The following is a 19,570-nucleotide window of genomic DNA, read 5'->3' as shown; positions in this document are numbered from 1 at the left end:
ACCTTCCAGCGGAACCTTTTTTTGCCTCATACCTACTCTTTACAAGAATTGAAATGTGTGAAAATCAATGGTGTAAAATTACCAGAGAGGAATAGGGAATATCATCAGACGAAGTGTGGTGTATTTATTTGCAGGGATCTCTGGCTCTGACATGTCTTAAAAATTAATTAAATATGGGGTTTTAATATTTTAAATATTGTTTTCACTGTTCTACTACACGATCAAAAAAAACCTATACAGATAGCTAGGGGTTTATTCATTTAGTTATACCAAAGTGTTACCCTTTTAGGGGGAACACTCTCCTCTATTGCTGTAATACTCCTTTAGATAACACTTGAGGTTGATAATTCGTATCGTGTTAGGTGTATTTGAAGCCTAGTACCCTGTTTCCCCGATTATAAGGCACTCTCTTATATTTTTTGAAATGCCAAAATATGCCCTGGGTCTTATTTTTGGGGGATGTCTTATTTTTCCATGAAGATGACTACAGTACACATTTATTGTTGAAAGTCACTCATGATCACTCATGTTCCATTGTCTTATTTTAATTATTTTTTTAAAAATCGGGGGTGGCTTACTTAATGGGGATGTCCTAAAATCGGGGAAACACGGTATACTGTTTGTTCTATCCTTCCTCTAGTTTGAGAGAATTAAACTTTGTGGTTATAGAGCCTTCATGTGTATTCCTCAATGACTGCATTTTGATTTCCAGAACATGTCCTTTCACGTGGGTGAGCTTAAATTTATGAAAATAATATATATTTTTAATGTTTGGGAACAGATAGAATGTGTACTGCATGGCATATCTATTGCCTAGCAGTCACAATTCTTTTCCTAAATAGTCAGGAGGCTAAACTAAATTGTGAAGGAGAGAGAGGGAAAAATGAGAGATTGCAACTTGATAGGCAGAGGTAACTTTTCTGGAGCAGTAAATGCTTGTTGCAATGTTCAGCAGCAGCTTCAACCCAGCTCTCTTGACACTCTTTAATTCAGTGAAAATGGTTTCACGCAAGTAGATATCTTTCTGTTCAGTTCCAGCTCCAGAAAAGGCAATTGAAAGCCAACACACCACTAAAATAAGCCCTGCTCAGATAGGAGAATAAAACTCCTAAAAATGTCTCTACATTTTTTTTACCCTATCTCTCGGCACTGGACAAACAAATGTCTAGAGAGATTAAATACTTATAAATCAGTTATTGGTTCTTCTCACACTGACTACAGAACCCTCCTCAACAGGAGCGTGCAGAAGCAATCAATAACCCTGAGCTTAAAAAAAAAACTACAGATCAGTGAGAAAGTAAACATACACAGGCTAGCTACAGACCAGGTTTATTGGAAAACACAAAAAAACTTAGGGCCCTAGATAGTTATGGATAGAGTAAAGAAAGTTTAACAGCCTTTGTTAGATTTTCATGTTTCATGCTGTTTGTGTACCTATCTGAAATCAATGAAAGATGAGGAGAAAGAGGGATGTTTGAATGGCAGTTTATAAGTTGAGTGAAGTTTATAAGTTCTAATAATAATAATAATAAACAGGATTTATATAGCGCCAACATATTACGCAGTGCTGTACATTAAATAGGGGTTGCAAATGACATTCGAATACAGACAATGACACTGGAGGAGAGGACCCTGTCTCGAAGAGCTTACAATCTAGTTGGTAGGGGAACTAACACACAATAGAAGGGGAGATATGTAGTAGTGGGAATTAGTGATGGTTTCAAAAGACAGAAGAAGATGGGTAGGCAAGTTTGAAGAACTGGGTTTTGAGTGCTCTTTTAAAAGAGCAGAAAGTAAGAGCAAGCCGAATAGGAAGGGGAAGACCGTTCCAGAGAATTTGGGCAGCTCTAGAAAAGTCTTGTAGCCGTGCGTGTGATGAGTATATGAGTGAGGAAGTCATTAGCAGGTCATCGGAGGAGCGGAGAGAAGGGCTGGGGGAATATTTTTTTTTTACCAGGTCAGAAATGTAGGTGGGACAATAACTGTGTGGGGATTTGAAGGCAAAACACAGGAGCTTGAATTTGAGTCTAAGGTGAAATGGAAGCCAGTGTAGAGAGCTGCAAAGAGATGCAGTGGAAGAGGAGTGGTGGGAAGGATGGATAAGTCTGGCTGCACCATTCATAATAGATTGTAGAGGAGAGAGTCGGGTTGGTGGAATACCAGAAAGGAGGATGTTACAGTAGTCCAGGCGAGACATGATAAGAGCTTGATGATAAGAGATGATAATTGTGCAATAAACAAATATTGTCAATAGAACACATTTCAATACATATATTAAATCCAACAATATAAACAGTGAAGGTCATTCCCTGATTCAACATTCAGGGTATGTTTGACCAATATATACTATACATTAATACTCTATATAAAATAGCTGGTTAGAGTCACTATACCCAGTATTGGAGAAAAGAGAAACGTAACCGTTTGACACCTTTTAGCCCATTGCGTTTGCCTGACGGCTCCTTCAGGGGTATTAAAGAGGACAATTACATCAGAACTGTAGATTACTTGTGTATGGGCATGTAGGTGCAGTTCCAACAGGTAAGTATTTAAGATGCAAGGTGCATGTCCCTGGAGTTTCAACTGGTTCACAGGTATCAAGCTACAAAGATTGGTTACAAGCCTCTGCTTTGTGCTGCTGCATCGCCACAGTGGAAACTTTTTTTTTTTCACCACCAGACCCTACAGGTATTCCCCTCTAGGAATAGCTTTTGGACCCGTTCTTTGTACCTTGATACCTGAGAACCAGTTCAAACTCCTGGAACATGCACCTTACTACCTAAATACTCTTTCTCCTCGTCTTTCATTTGCTCCTATATTACTCACTTGCAAGTGAGCGGGGTGTGGCAAACCTATACAGAAATTTGAGAGTGGTGTCTATACCCTCTATCTTCTACCTATCTGGAATCCTTTCCAGTTTCATGACAAAAAGTAATTAGAGTTATAATTAATACTTTCTCACACAACTCAAAATTCATTTTTAGTTGTTGTCCCTTTTAAAGAGAATTCCCAAGAGTGTGTTTATTGCAGATATTTTGGTAATCGATGAATCATAGAGATTAGTATGCTGGGTAAACCCCATACTAGGTAAACTGGGTATTCTTAGGATACTGCACTCACAAAATATTCCTGACGCTATTGTTGTTCCTGTTGAACTGGGAGTTTTGTCTATTCATATTAACTTTTGTGTATTCCAGCATCTCCTGGATTATTAAAATAAAGGGGGTCCACTGCCAGTTTTATTTATTTAGGGGAACAGAAGGTGCACACACTTGAGGACCCACCCTTAGTTTTGGGTTTAGCGAGTCTTTCCACTGAGAATATATATAATATATTTAAAGTTTTTATATGATCATGTTAAAAGAGTAGTCATGCACCCCACCATAGAAAGCTATAAGAACTAGATTATGCCAGTATATTATGAATTCCAAAAAGTGGTATCCCTGGAACTATGCCATTGTTTCCTTGAATTCAAACAAGAAAATATTAGCTTTCTGCTAATTGAGTATTTATATACTGACAGAAACAGATGCCATCTTTAAGGTGTCCAGGGGGTTCTGTAGTGGTGAATGGAAAATGTTTCTTAGCTAAACAGACAGCATAATCTGAAGAATATATAGAAATAGCTTTTTCCCACATGTTTTTGGTCAATACATTATCATAACCAAAGGCAGTTTGAAAAGTTCTCATGCAATCAAATAACTTAATGTACACAAAAAATAGCTGTGATTTTGAAGTACATCCGACTAAAAGGGAACTGTCATAAAGGAGCAGATTTGCTTGACAAGTCTTCATTTTCATTTTTTGTCTGATTCTCTTTGCTTCTTGTTTATTCCAGCAAACAGTTTTGATGAATATGATGGGTGCAAGAATTGCAGTAATTGCAATGGGCAAAAATATCAAGCTCCCAAGACCAGCATTTTTATATTCTACTTGGGTGAAGCAAGCAGCAACAGTGAAAGTAATGCAAAAAGGTGCTAGTACTAGACAGAGAGCACAAATTAACACCACACATGCAGTGTAACGCAGGCATGATTTAGGTGGCTTAACTTCATTAATAATCTCTATAGCTTGCTTGTATGTTTGGGGATTATCCACAACTGCCCTAAGTGAATCAGGAACTGGAGAAGAAGAAAATACCCCTGGCTGCCAGCTTTCACTTTCTTCATTGACAGCAGTCAAGGTAAGAAGGGTCTTGCCACTGTATAATAAAGATGACTGGTAATGGATTAAAGAACGAGCCATCGGGTCATTATTGCTGAGCAGCACTTGGGACAGTTTATCAAAGAACTGCTCATCATCAGTTTCCAAGTAAGTTAAATGGCTTAGATGTAAGGGCAGTGTACATGGCTTTAGCATAATGGGAACAATGTCCTTATGCACGATACAGTCTTGGAGCAGAGACAGGTTAGCTTCAAAAAGGCACCAGCGGCTATGTACAAAGTCTGGACTAAGCACCATCACAGTCTTTTGGCTACTTTGGATACACTCAACCATATTATCTATAATGGTTTTTCCTGGGACAAAGTCCCTTTCATGAAAACAGATTTTCATGCTGGGAAAAGTCTTCTCCAGTTTATGTATAAGACCTAAAACCCATATAGAATCTCCACTGCTGTAGCTGATGAATACATGGTACTTGTGATCTTTATCCAGTTCAGGGACAGTGACAATTGAAGAGTCAACTGAGGTACCTATTTCGGTATTCATAGTTGTATATTATATTTTTAATGTTTTTTTTTTCAGGGATTTTTCAGCAATCTAAAAAAAAACAATTAGAAAGAGTGCATTAACTTGAATATAACGATAAAGCATCATGCACAATTCACTTCTTAAACATCACTAAATCTTAAACCTAATTTCTGGCCATAAACAAGTTCTTACGGATTCTATGTATGAGTATGTAATTGACTTTTTATAGGGCAACCTCATTTAGACTTTTAAAAAAATCATGTTAAACCCACCTATTTCATGACAAAAGCAAGTTGTTTACATTAGTAGATTAATATAAAGGTCAGTGCTTAGGCACAATAGGGTCAAGCATACTTGAACATGTAGAAAATTTACATTTACACTTGAATATTACCCTACCTCTGTGTAGTATACTTGTATTAAGGTAAATTCAGGTTTGAATCATATTTAAAAAATCCCCAAAATATAAAGTCAGGAAAACTGGAAAATATTTTAGAATACTATTGGTCTCCACATGGAACATCTAAATGTTGATGTAACTGGAAGAATTTCAAAACCTAAAGCACAAATACTGTGAACAGTTAAAATACATATTTTTAAACCTACAATAACTTATTAGCAAGAACCAGCTTTCAAAGTGGCAACAAAAAGTTGATTCAGGTAGATAGGCCAGTTGTTCAAATGTTGTTTCATGCAAAGACTGTCCCCATGTGATAAAATATAAGGAGGCTCTACAGTTCCAAACAGTTTTAGTACCCATGGTGTCTCTGCATTTTATTGGTAATATTTATGGCAGGCATTTACCAATGTGCTGACAAGAGTAATTTTTTTTTTTAATTTAACTGAAATTTAAGACTGTTAACTTTTTGGTTGCTGAATTTTTTTTTTTTTTTTGCAACCACGCACAGATTTCATCCTTAGCCTCAAAAGCAAAGAAAGCACATTGGGAAATGTAGTTTGAGATCAATGAGAATCTAGTTGAAGCCAACCCACAGCCTACTGCTAGAGACAATGATGAAGAGACAGCAGTTGTATGCTATTTTTTGCTATTTTTAATGTAACTGGATTTTTTTTGTAATTACATGTGCAGAGATGTGCAGGAACACAAAGGGAGACAGGCTTATGATGAGTTGGGCTGAGTAGGTACAACATCTTCCAGCAGGGTTTACCAACCACTTTTAAACTGTGATGTAGGAGCATGTATGTGACAGTATGTGGAATGATAATATGTTGTCTTTGTGCCTTTTCTAGATAGAACATGTGAAGACAAAATTCTATTTTAAGGGTTTAGGGATGCTTTAAGCTCCCTGGCCTCACCTTGTACAGACTGATGATGGTGATGTAAATAAAATACACAGCTCAAAGTTACGTTACTATTTGTCTAGGACAACCATAATGGTAAGGGCTGACTGGACCTCACTCTTAGCAGCCAGGGTAATTAAGAAGCAAAGTTAGTCTCAGCTGTTACAAACGCCCTTGCCACAATGCAAACCAGTGAAGGCGTCTTCATTGTTGCTGTTAGCATACCTTTCCAGGCGAGACTAGTATGCAATGTTTTACTGTTAGCTACAATCCTTCTGGTTCAATGTTTACAGTGCCCAGAGTATTAGCAATAATATTATTATTAATAGGAAGTATCTATATAGCGCCAACATATTTTGCAGCTCTGTAAAATAAATAGGGTTTGCAAATGACAGACAGATACAGACAGTGACAGAGGAGGAGAGGACCCTGCCCAGAAGAGCTTACAATCGAAGAGGTGGGGGAAGCCGCACACACTAGGAGGCGATAGAGTAGCTGGGGTTCTGGATATTCTTCCTTTTTCCACCAACTGATATGGAAAACAAAAGCCTTCACTGATTGGGAAAGGTTTGAAAATGTCAGATGATAATGTTTGGAGCTTCTGCATGGCATTTGCTCAAAGAAGAGGAAGTTACAAAAGTATAAGGGTAGGGATCGAAAAGTAAAAGATTAACACGCGTGGACACCCTCATTGCTGTGTTTAGAACATCTAACTTCATAACGGTATCAAAGGCTTATTTAGGCAAAATTTTTGAGCAAATGCCATGCAGAAGCTCCAAACATTATCATCTGACATATTAAGGTATTCACATAGGAAGCTGCACAAACAGAACATTATTAATTTTGGGGACATTAGAGGAAAATATAAGATACCCTAGTCCTTATAAGATACCCTAGTCCTTATCATCTTGGAACACATTATGAATTGACTTTCCTTCAAATGCCTCACCAAGAGGACCAAACTATCAGTATATTCAACAATAAGACATTCCAAAGACCTGGAGAACAACTATTTGTTCCTGTAACAATTATTAGTAGAATGCATTCTAGTATGCAAATCTTTAATATAGGAAGAACCTTGTTAGTGATGTTTACAACTCTTTAGAAGAAAAGTTAATTTGGTGACGTTCTGTATTTATTGACTATATATCTTTTGTGCTTTGATAACAATCAGTAAAACAATTTAGGTTAAATTTAGTATCTTGTGATACTAGGTAAGGCCTTTTGTACAATGATTTGCCTAATTTTCTAATTCAAAGCTGAACTGTAAGATGACATTTTTCACAGCTAATATCACCACCCCACCCCTCCCATCACCAAGCAGAGTCCATAAATCATTATTTTTTATTTTAATTTTAAAGCATCTAGCAGAAAACTTAGCATTTTTACCTTTAATGTGATAACTCTTAGCCAGTTTCTTCGTAACACCCTGGGGCAGAGTACAGGCCTGTAAAGAGGATCTGTGAGGCATATCTGTGGGTTGTGACAAAAGAAAAAATATCTCTCTTTCTTTGTTCCCGCCTCATAGCTAGAAAACAAATCTCTAGCTCAGTCACAGCAACCACAGCTGCAAACTTTCGTTTCATGCAGTGAGAGAGGCAAGATTTGAGTACAAGGAATACTGAAAAAAGTATACATCACTATGCACAACCTATATCAAAAATACCATTTTGAGGGTAACAGTTCATTTCAAATGCAAAAAAGTAGTAGTTATAGTATAAAGTTATAGTATAAAGATACTAGTATAAAGGTTAATATTCTCAACCAGTATACAGAAGATCTGACCACCGGTATCAGGTTAATTTTTTGTTTTCAGTTCTACTGAATTCTGTCAATAATTAACGTTTCACCTGTCCTTAGTATACTTATTGGTTATACAGGATGTTAGCAATAAGTAAAATAGGTCCCAAAATAGAAAAAGTGTTAACTATTACAAAAAAGATATAAGTATTACAATAAAAATGACACTAGATATAAACCTATTTAGGCCCTGTGTTAAAACTACAATTTAGACATATGAGGCAACACCATTATGCTAAAAGAGATCTCAGTGTATTATTATTACACAGTATTTATATAGCACCATCATATTACACAGCACTGTACAAAGTCCATAGTTGTGTCACTAACTGTGCCTCAAAGGGGCTCACAATCTAATGTCCCTACCATGGTCATATGTCAGTTATACAGTCAATCAGTTATACTAGGGTCAATTTTGGGAGAAAGCCAATAACCCTCACTGCATGTTTTTGGGCTGGGGGAGGAAACCCACGCAGATATGGTGAGAACCTGCAAACTCCACACAGATAGTATCCTGGCTGAGATTCAAACCTGGGAGCTAGCAGTGCAAAGGCAAGAGTGCTACCTCTGAGCCACCATGCTGCCCAGTGTATAAAAGAATTACAGATTTCTATAAAATAGGATGCAATTTTTAGAAATAATGCATGGGTATTCCTCCATGCAGCCTACCCACACATAAAACGGAGACTAGATAAATGAAAAAAAGGTGTGCTCAAGAGACATGATGCAGCTTCTAAATCTGCAAGGCTTAAATTTACCTTTAATTTGTAAATTAGGTTTAAAAGGATACCTAAAACTGGTATTTCATTTTGACGTTGAAGCTGGGGACTTAAATATTATTTTGATTTCAGGTACTGGTAACATTTCTGTTGTTAAGCTAGTGAGTCTGCCTATCATAAGGTGCTCTTATACTTCCTGATGAATTTCTGTGAACAGTGAATATAGTAGAATGGTTGAGGCTTTCCCTGCTGCAGGAGAAGGAGTGATACATCAAGAAAACCAGAAGCCATGTCCATGGTGGTACACTCTTGCTATCTGTCTCCTGAAAGTTAATCTATTCAGCAAAGCTTGGCTGGTCTAACCTCTTTGTCCTATAAAAGACATTGAGGTACTCTAGAAAAAAATATACCTCATATCTTTTCCCCCCTCTGCCATGTGTCTCAGAAGTGCTGACAGACTATTTATTACTGTAATTCATCACCAGAGGGGTATTTTCCCAGAACTCACTGGATTCACTTAGGCATCAGTAGTTATCTGTGTATTTAAGGCTGCATTTCTCTACCCTTCTTGCTGGATGAATTTGGTTTGCAAGCCATTTCCTGTTTCCCTGTTGTTTATTGTTTGATTGGACCTGTGCCTACTTGACCCTTGCCTGGTATTCCTTAAGCTGCGTACACACTTCCAATTTTTATCGTTCAAAATGAACGACGAACGAACGACGAACGATCGATTGGGCAAAAATCGTTCGTAAAAAAGTAACCAACGACGCCGACGAACGAGGAAAGTCGTTGGAAATGAACGACCGGACCGGCGGATCGGATTGGACGACGATCGTTGACCATCGTTCGTGTGTACGATCGTTCATTGATCGTCCATGGTCTGAGCATGCGTGATGAACGAACGTTCCTGTGGTGCACGTAACTTCCTGTATCGTTCAAACGATCGCATCTATTGTGTGTACATTATCTACGAATGATTGTGTCGTTATCTGTATGTACAGGATCGGTGCTATACGATCGTTCGCAGATATCGTGCAGGATCGTTCGTCGTTCGTTTACCAACGATAATAATTGGAAGTGTGTACGTAGCTTTACTTTGCCTCTCATCTGACCCTCTTGGTACCACGCTGGATCTCCCTGATTTTAGCTTTCCTTGCTGACCTAGCCTTCTGTCTTATCCATTGGTACTCTGCTGATCTGCTTGACCAACTGTTAAATTGATCCATCTAAGGCTGATACTGCACCTTTTTTACAAGCAGTGCCAATCTAACATGTTACCTCCTTCTGCAATTCTCCAATTGTTGTGGTTCAACCAGTACTTACATACAGTAGGCTCAGATTGAATGAGATAATTAAAGTAAGTGGGTTTAAACTTGTAGGTACTCTATTTTTAAAATATTCTGTTCCTACAAGTTATGATTTGGCAAATATATAGGAAGTTTTAAATATAGTTCATTCAAAAATATTTTACCATATTGTTAAAGTGTACATAGTTGAGTGCCTATGTACAGAGCTAGGTTGTTTTTTCTACTTAGGTAAACTAAAAAAATAATAAATAACTATATAGGAAATTAATAAAAATAGCTGTTTGTTTTTGTAGGCAAAATATATTAAAAGCACCACAAGTTCAAGTCAGTATACCTTTAACATGCTTTGCATCAGAAAAACTTTTTATTGTCCTCATAGAGAAATCAAATAGTAGTAGTTAAGAAAAAAAACTTTTTGTGAGTATTTTAGGTTTCTAACACACTAAAATAAATGTTGGTGTGCCTATTTTTAAAAAATTTTTTAAAGTAAATTCCACACTGAATTGTACATTCTACTGACTGCAAGTAAAAAAAAAAATGTGCATACTTTCCTGTTATTTGTTGTCTTTTGTGGTATTGAGTTTGAACAAATAGTATTAATTAACAAAATCCTAACCAACAGCAGTGCATGGTTTCACTTTGTACAGATTACACAATATGAGTCAGAAGGACATTTAAATAAGTAGTGTACGCATCACAGAATATCTGTATGCACCTTTTCCTTTGCTGTGTTCCAGTGGATAAGGGCATCACTGTCTGAATCTTTTGCTATTTACGATATATAGTTATATTTCTGGGGTTTTAAGGCACACAGTGCTCTGAATTCCCAATGTTGTTTTAGCACAGGGTATTTAAACTATATCTTCATCATAATAGTGTAATAATTTAAATAATACAGGTTGACAATCGAAAATCTGGCCAGCGATAATCTGGTTCTTTCAGTTTTCTGGCATGAATTTCAGATAGCATTTTCAATACAGGAACTGTAGTACACTGTTTGGCCACTAATCTTTTGATGGCGCAGTTCTGCAGAAACAGCTGTTAGGTCTTGCTTACTAAACTAAATACACGTTGAGACGTCCCTGCTGCCTGCTCTCTGGAACTCTATGCCAGATGTCTGCGGGTGCTGCAAGAGGAAGGCTGGCCTGTGTGCGGAGGTGAGTATAAAAAAAAATTCTGGCACTCCTCGGGTCCGGAGGTTGCCGGATTTTTGATTGTCAACCTGTATATAATAGTATAAATATACATTAGTATATAAAAACAATTAAAGACACCCACTTATAAGACTAAAATAAATGAAGGTTTTGCTGAGCTTTAAGTAATGATTAGTTTTAATTGTGCCCATGTGTTATTTTTAATGTGTGATTAGTTTCTTGCCTGGGAAACAGCAAAATATTGACAACAAATTAAAAATACATATTGAAGCATTCCCTTAAACCCTGGCAATAGAAACAATATGATTTTTTTTTCTCAAGGTGTACTGCATGGGACGGTACATTTTATTTATAACCAACCAGTATACTTTTACAGGTCTATTTATAAAGCAGTGAATCTGATATTTATGTGTGTCAAATTATTGGTTTTCTACTAAGGAATCTTTAGTGAATGTTAGATTCCCTGCTTTTTTAAAAAAACCCATATTGCTCTGATGAGGGGTGTTGCAGTGTTGTTGTAGTTATTCTTTTAGAAAGTTCTAATTGCAGAGGATGCCTAAAATTTAGTCTGTGAAAAAATCAGTGACCCAATCACACAAGCAGGAAAAATTATTCTTGGGGCGGTATCTATACACAAAAGGTAGCATGCAACGCCTACAGATATTGCATTATTAATTTAAGATGTGCAGCAGTTTAAGATTAAGATAGAAGGGTAATGAAAATTCACAATAAATTAGCTTGTGTGTGTTTGAAGGGGAGAATACATAGGTCAAGTAGCAGGGTTGAACAGAAATCCCAGATTCTGAAAGTATTAATTCCGAGATTTGTTGGAATGACTTTTTTCTTTTACTTTTCTTTTTTCTTTAACTTGACTTTATTTTTTTGCAAACTTTTGCATTGCACATTGCAATCAATGGGAAAGTTGGAATTTTGTAATTGTTGGGGTTAAAATGTAAACTTGTAAGCTGTTAATTGCAAGGCCCCTGAACATAATATTTTCACAAAATTTACACGGTAAATGGGGAGCAACGAGATCTATAGAAGGATTTTTAAAGTGAAAAAGTTGTTGGGCATAGGGGATATGCACCAATCAAAGGGTCAATATACATTGGAATGTCTTTCATTAGTATCTCTTCATACCTGCAAATACCATAGGTTTTTGTCTTAATGTACCCCTGCACTTATTTATCTGGGTGGGAGGTGGGTATTTTGGGGACTTGTTAAATAGCTTCCAAGCCATTCACCTTACAACTCAGGGGTTATGTTGCAGGGATGATGCCCTTGGAGTTGAAGGCACATAGTTCTGGCTTGCAAAAAGAGAAATGGGATACAATCTTTTTGCCCCTACTGTATTTTGGCAAATCAGATTCCAGATATAAGAAAAGGCACAAATGCTTCTTGCCCCTATTTCCTATCCATGAATCCATTGGTCTGATTTTAAAAATTGGGGGGCCCAATGCTGTTTTTTTCCATTTTATTTATTTACTTTTGTTGGCCTTCAGCCAATCCAGCACAGTAACAGAATTTTGGTTTTTTTCTGACATATATTGTACAGCAGACAGGAGGGAGAGCTAGAGCTCTACAATGTACAGGTTGGAACCAAATCGAAACTCAGAATTTTGTCTATTGAGTTCTGACTTTTAGCTCAGAACCTGCAAATTTTTTGGCAACAAAGAAAATCTTCTCTTTGAATCAATGTTTAACCATTTACCAGTTTAAATCTACCATTTCCCACTAGTCCCCTTCCTACTGCCCCTTTTTTAACTGTGTTTGAGCAGTTTCAGTACCTGGGTGCAGTCAATAAATATATATTTTCCAGCACTGATAAGATAAAACTTTTAAAAAATGTGTCAATGCCAACAACCTAAATAAAGTCTTAAAGCAGAACTATCCTTAAAATATAAAAATATACTTACCCTCCGCAAAGCTCTTGATCCCTCCAGAGCTTTCCTCCATCCTGGAATCCTTGCTCATACTGGTCAGAGGAAGCGCTGGGTGCTGCAATCTTCAATAAAAAAAATTGGTGATAGGTTTGCTTTAGCTGCTTTTTTGTTTTGTAGTCTGCCAAGGCGACAATTTAATTTAAAAAATCACCCTTTAAAAGATTATACTAAACGCAATCCAAGTTATCTTTAGACTGCCAGCAGAAAAATGGTTCTGTTAAAAAAATACTGCTAAAAAAAAAAAAAAATGTGGATAGTATTTTAGCTTTCATTTTAGTCAATGATGACAGATTTTGCTTTATACCAGACCGGGAATGAACTATATAATATACAGTGAATAAAGTGTATTTAAACCCGAGATTACAGAACACATCTCCCCCTTTAACCAGAATTTAATGGACAGGTGTTTTGTATTCCACAGAGCTGAAGAACTCTGCAGCAGAGTCAGAATGTTACCAGTTTCTGTAAATGGAAAAAGACAATCTTAACTGTTTATTTTGAGGACAAATATACCTTTGGCACAAAATGCATTAAGATCTACTCCCAACTTGCCTGCAGTTTATCTGGACTAATACTACCTTTGTTCCTGTTCTATACTCCGGGTGACCTCTAGCCGTACTGTAGAATGTGGCTTTACTCAAAACTATGACGCCGTACCGGTAATGAGAAGGACCTGACACAGCAGGCCAAACAGTCAAAATCACAAGAATAAGTACATAGGTATGTATTGAACTAGGTGGGCCACATTTAGCGATATTATTCCTTAAGGGACAACTCCTGATATAGGTTCTTTTTCCTGTGGGAATGGTAATTTTTCACTGTATCTGTGTTGCATATTGGTTTGGCACAGATTTATCGATGACATTTGTGTTTCATGGAGTGGAGTTCAAGAAATAATTTATTATATGAATTTCTCATTTTATATCTTAGCTTATTATAACATCTGATCTACATCAAGTTTCATTCTTAAATCTAGTGATTTGGAAAAAAATTTTGTTCACATGTGGCCACTAAACTATCACTATAATACTTGCCCACCAACAGCATCTTCTTCAAGGTATACTGGTAGGCTAGTATGCACATATTAGAAGAAACTGCTCTAATTTTCATGAGTTCAAACTGGAAGATGAGAAGCTATGGCAGAGGTAGGCAAACTTTTATGGCCACTAGGCCATTTCAGGGGTGAGCGGGAGTACACTAGGCTGGACTCCCGTCCTAATGGCTCTGCCAACCACCAGGGAACGCCCCCTGAAGTGAAATCCCTCTCCTCCATATGCATTGCGGAGAAAAGGATTTCCCTTCACGAAGCCTTCCCTATTTACCTTGCTGGCGGAATATCAACGCCGGCTGCGGTAAATAGGGGAGCAACAGCAAGGAGGTGGCTCCGGAGCTCCAGCTCCAGTAGTTCCTTATGCCCCCTGGCAGATCCGGCCGGCAACTCGCGGCTCCATTGTTGGCAGTAAAACATGCTTAAAAATCACTTAAAAGAGCTGTGTTCAGAATTATTGACTAGTTATGTACACTAGATTTCTAGTGATAGGATAGGATCAATCGATCAAACCAAAAATTCATGACTATCCAAAGTAATGGAAAAATGTCCCTACAAACATTGGTATCTTTTGGAAAAGGATTACATACTTAACAAACATATTCATGGAAATTTTATTGTGACATACAGAAGAGTCCTTTCCCTGAAGGATGAAAAGTTACTGGTACAAAAGAAAGGGATGAATCCAGGCTAGGAGGGACCTTTAAAGCTCTAGCAAATGTCAATATATTAATACGACTAAGAATCTTATTCCTCCCAAACAAAATTCTAATACATCTAAACATCATCTAATTACCCCTGTGGTAGTTTTTATGTGACAAAGACTATATGCCTTTTCCTGAAGACTGAATGAGTTTCAAACTGGTAACTGTGTTTTGTGTGCTTATTTTTATAATATATATTATGCATACATATTTGAACTGTAAGAAACGGTCACACTTATTTCTTCCTCACTAAAAAACAGGCACCTCTCTCCTGCGCATGTCTGCAGTTTTGAGCCTGGGTGCACCTGCTCTTTCAGATTTAATCAGTATCGCCCCTCCCCCTGGCCAATCAGAAAATAGCTTCTAAATCACCCTTGGCTATTTAGCTAGCTCAGACAAATCATTTAGCGTTGGTGCCACGTGTCTCCACTAATGCCGAGCCTCTAGTTCTGCTAAGCTAGTTCCTCTACACCTGACGCTTAATTCAGTGTTTGCCCTGTTCAGCTCCCGTGTTAACCCCATTGTTGCCCAGTCTGTTGTTTCCAGCCCATTCCCTTGTGCTGTTCCAGTGTTCCTGTCTGTGGATATTTCTGTGCCACCTGTGCCTCCTGTTGCTTCCAGTGTCTTCTGTGTTCTCCTCTGTCTGCAGTGGCCCCTGTGTCACTGGTGTATGTTTACCTCTATTGCTTAATGCCTGCCTTGACCCCGGCCTCCCTTGACAATTCTTCTGCCTTGTGTTTTGGTACCGTGTACCTTCCTACCCAACCCTGGTGTGCCCAAGGATCGTATCCTGGCATTAAACAGTAGCGCAACATCCTCACCACTAGAGGCTCTGGAGAAAATCTTTATTTATTTTTATATATAAATCTATATTTAGGTCAATATATATCCCTTTTGAAAGGACAAATTTCCTATAAAATTTGAAAAAATTGGAAATTAAGAATAAAGAAATTTTGCTTGGCCTTAAGAATGTACATTTTTATGTTGTATTTCTCTATTACACATTCTTCATCAGTTACTTTGTTTTTTTTATTTCCACCAAACCACAAGAGCATTTTATCAATTTAGGAATAAGCACAACTTTATTTTGAACTAAAATCAATTTCCACTTTGGCTCATCGTGGTTTTATGCATGTCCTGCCCTTTTAAGCCAATTCCCTGGCACTGCTCTTTTTTTTTACACTGTTACCTATGTTGGCATGATGATTTCAGTTTCAGAGGGGAAAGGGTGGGGGTGGGGTTATAAAAAGGTGATGATCTGGGCACCGTATGCATTCTTCTACTGTATTTCCATTTTTAGGTAAGTTTTTTTAGGGTAATGCTGGCTATGTTTTAGAAAGGATGAATGTTTAGCTTTTCTAAACTCCAATATATTTTACTCTATTCCATCTTCGTAATTGCAGTGTGGGAACTTTTCAGAGCACCATTTCAGTCAGTGTAAGAATGATGATGAACAGCCAGGTACTTCTTGATCTAATTTTCAAAATATATTTTCTTGTAATGATAATCATATTTTGAGTATTTTCTATTTAAAGGGATTTTTTTAAGTCTTTTTAGTTTTCACCTCAGGAAGCTGATGCTATTTCACGAAACAGATGGCATCAACATCCTTGCTAGATACTATATTATTCAAATTAAATGGTGAATGATTTTAAACGCTTTGTTGGATTATCGCCATAACACAAGGTTATATTGGTTTGTTTTATCTTTAAACTTAAACTTAGATTTTAGACTTTTTTGATCAAATCGTTTTTAATTATGGCCACATTATTTTTAATTACCTTATTTATTCATATTTTTTACATGAAGAAATATTAATGTAGATATAGATTTCATTGTCACTTTCAAAAGTCCCGTATAGGTTAGTCCATTTTTTATGTGAAGTATTTTCACTTCTTCCTTTCTGTAGGTTTAGTCTGCCATACTTTATATGAAATACTATAGCTCAGCAAAAGCCTTCTTTCATAAAACGTCTGAAATACAGAAAGAAGAGGAACAGAAAAACAGTACAAAAAATAACAGGCTTCAAATTTCTGTATTTATAAAGAAAAATTACCACATCACTACCAAGTCACATTCGTATGCTGAATTTTCTTTGAATGGAGAGCCAATATATTTTCAAAAATTCCAACAACAATCTTTTACTGACTTCTTTCTTGTTTTATTTAGTGCAATATAAATAGTTTAAAGCACATATAAAGCAAATACATTTTTTAATAGTGTGGGTAGAATATTAAAAAATGTATTCCGTAAAGTAAATATTCCTTCACTTCCTGTTCTGTAGACACAACAGCTTTAATTTTTTTTTTTCATTGTCATGTCATTATGGTCAATTGTCTACTCTGCGTACAGTACAATATCTAGAGCTTCCACATACAAATCACGATTTTCATGGATTTGGCAAACTTTGTAACAGTGTGTATTACACACTGGTGTTCAGAGATCCAGTTTTATTTACCAGATACAGACCCTCAGCAAGTTGCAATTTCTATTTTGGATGTGATACCAATAAAGAATCTCTGATGCGTTTCATAAGGTCAGGATGGATCATGAGGTAATTTTCTGCAAAAAAATGGTATCAGGAGCCCCTGATCAGGGGTCACTGGAAATATCCTAGATAGAGCATAAGCTTTTTTGGAACCTGGTAATCAAGTGATATGAAATAAAAACGACTGAAGACTACCTATTTGATATTTGGTCATTTGGCTGAGCAGAGATATCCCAGGTTATATCCCTAAATATATTAATCAGGTGATTGCACCCTTTTAATAATCATTGCAACTATTTTAGTGTGGACTTGAAGGGCTGAAGTTCCCACCTGTGTAATAGCTGTTTTCTGCTGGTGAAAGTTTGAGTGAAAAGAAGGCAACACGTGTAATAATGATTTAGGGCCAGATTGTTAAGAAAGCATAGCTCCCAGTGCATTTTCTGAAGCATTCTGCCTTTAAAAAAAACTATGTTTTTAAACAGTACAGGGTAGACTATAATTGGGGCAAATGTCAACAGATCTGAGTGCTTTGAAGGCTCTCTGGGCTTCACCTGCCAGCAAAAGAGCAAATGAATTGTAGGCCAATAAACAAGGCAATGATAATGCACCTTTTTTTATATAGAAGTAAATATAAGGTCATATATATAAATGCACAGAAATTTTCTGCTACAATTGGTCAGGGAGAAAGAGAAGACTCCGGAAACCATGTCTGGTGCTGGAACCTGGCAAGTGTCCTAATAGACACCTGCATAACATAATGTATCCCCCACCCAAGCCTTTAAAAGGCAAGTTTTGGCAGCCATTTTAGTGTGTGACTTTGCTGTCATACAGGACCTGAGCAGTTGCTTTTAAATATACAAAGCACTACATTTTAGAGTACCATTATTGCAATTCTAAATGCTTTGTAGACTGGAAGTTGTTTTGGGATTGGGTGATTGGGGAAGGGTATCTGTGTGGAAAAAGCAATTTTGATCACCATTGTTACGTGCATCTTGAAAAAAAATCTGTAATATATAAAAATAATTTAATATTTTTGAAGCTTGTGTAATGACAGTTTTATTGATATTTCAAAGTTTATATATATATATATATATATATATATATATATATATATATATATATATATATGGCTTTAAGACAGCACTAGATCAAGTGTTTAAACAAACCTGATTTAGATGTGGTCTATAGAAACCAAAATTAAGATGACTTTTTTTGATTCAGGGGAACAAAAAATTAAGCCACATTTACAGGGTTTGCCTGAACTTAATTACATTTTTTTTATTCTCTGCTGGGTGTTATTTTATTAGATCTTATTTAGATTGGTGATGGTAAATAAAGGAACGAGATAGGACAGGATATTTAAGGTGCAGCAATATATTGAAAAAACAATGGTGGATCAAACACATACAATGTTATACTTCACAATTGTATACATGTGTGAATTAATCCTGAATTTTCTTTGCACCCCCCACTGTCTATTTTGTTCGGTGGGGGGTGCGTAATGTAGACAATGATTACTTAGTGAGCAGAAATAAGGTATAAGGAGATGTAAATGTTGTGTCCGACACGTTTCGCCTATATTGGCCTCCTCAGGGGACTTGTGGACATCGGAGTGCAACTTTGTACAGAAAATAATACATATGTTGACTGTCTACATACATGCATAAAATAAATAAATAAATTTACATTTCACAATATTGAAATATGACAATGTAATAGCAAGTTATAAGTACAATATAGATGATTTTCTAGGGTACCTATGCTATTTACTATGAAGAATAATTTTGCATGCAACCGTAGTAGTAACAAAGTTACGAATATTGTACATGAACTTTGGGTTGACTTATACCCTTGGTAAAAAACCATACTATAAAACTATCAAAGTCCTATTGTATTCATGCATGATAAATATAGAAATTAGAGTAACAGTTCCATATGATGATGGTACACATTCAAATATGGATGGAGGGTAATATAGTACTTATGATTAGAATACGTGCAGAGAAATTCAAAAGGAATCATTACCATGAGTAAATGATGGGAAGACATCAATTCAGATGCTAGGAATCGTAGATATTGGGTAAAAATTATTACGGGGTAATGGGGCGGAATAATAGTGTTATGAGAAGTAGGGTGTGAAGGGGATTCCACCCCATTACCCCCATTTTTGCACTAAAGACAGGCTCATGCAGGCAGCCCGGGCCAAAGAGCCCTTGAAATTCCAAGGCCACATTTGCCAACTCTTCGTTGACGTGCCACCGACTACAATACAACGGCGCAGGAGGTTGAAACTTTATCTGCAGATTCTTCAGGGCCAACATATTGCATACTGCTGAGAATACCTCTTTAAATTGCTTTTCACTCATCTCATTACTTCACCGTCAAAGGCCAAAGATTGCTTTCAGGCTCTAGG

At 36.8% G+C, this 19,570-nt stretch overlaps 1 protein-coding gene across 1 annotated transcript; it reads right to left on the bottom strand.

Annotated features, from left to right (window-relative positions):
* Positions 1–1,330: 1,330 nt before the first annotated feature.
* On the bottom strand, positions 1,331–7,497 carry LOC140339645 (uncharacterized). The gene is made up of 2 exons (XM_072424428.1): positions 7,384–7,497; positions 1,331–4,761 (listed from the first exon to the last, which is right to left on the bottom strand). Exon 2 carries the CDS (start codon positions 4,708–4,710, stop codon positions 3,487–3,489), a length of 1,224 nt encoding a protein of 407 aa, XP_072280529.1. The 5' UTR covers positions 4,711–4,761; positions 7,384–7,497; the 3' UTR covers positions 1,331–3,486.
* Positions 7,498–19,570: the final 12,073 nt, after the last annotated feature.

Source organism: Pyxicephalus adspersus, chromosome 10 (assembly GCF_032062135.1).
Source record: "Pyxicephalus adspersus chromosome 10, UCB_Pads_2.0, whole genome shotgun sequence".
Taxonomy (NCBI): domain Eukaryota; kingdom Metazoa; phylum Chordata; class Amphibia; order Anura; family Pyxicephalidae; genus Pyxicephalus; species Pyxicephalus adspersus.
This window is presented reverse-complemented; position numbering and strand designations above follow the sequence as displayed.

Excerpts from the sequence above, each read along its gene's own strand:
- LOC140339645 (XM_072424428.1), bottom strand. The coding sequence starts at position 4,710 with ATGAATACCGAAATAGGTACCTCAGTTGACTCTTCAATTGTCACTGTC.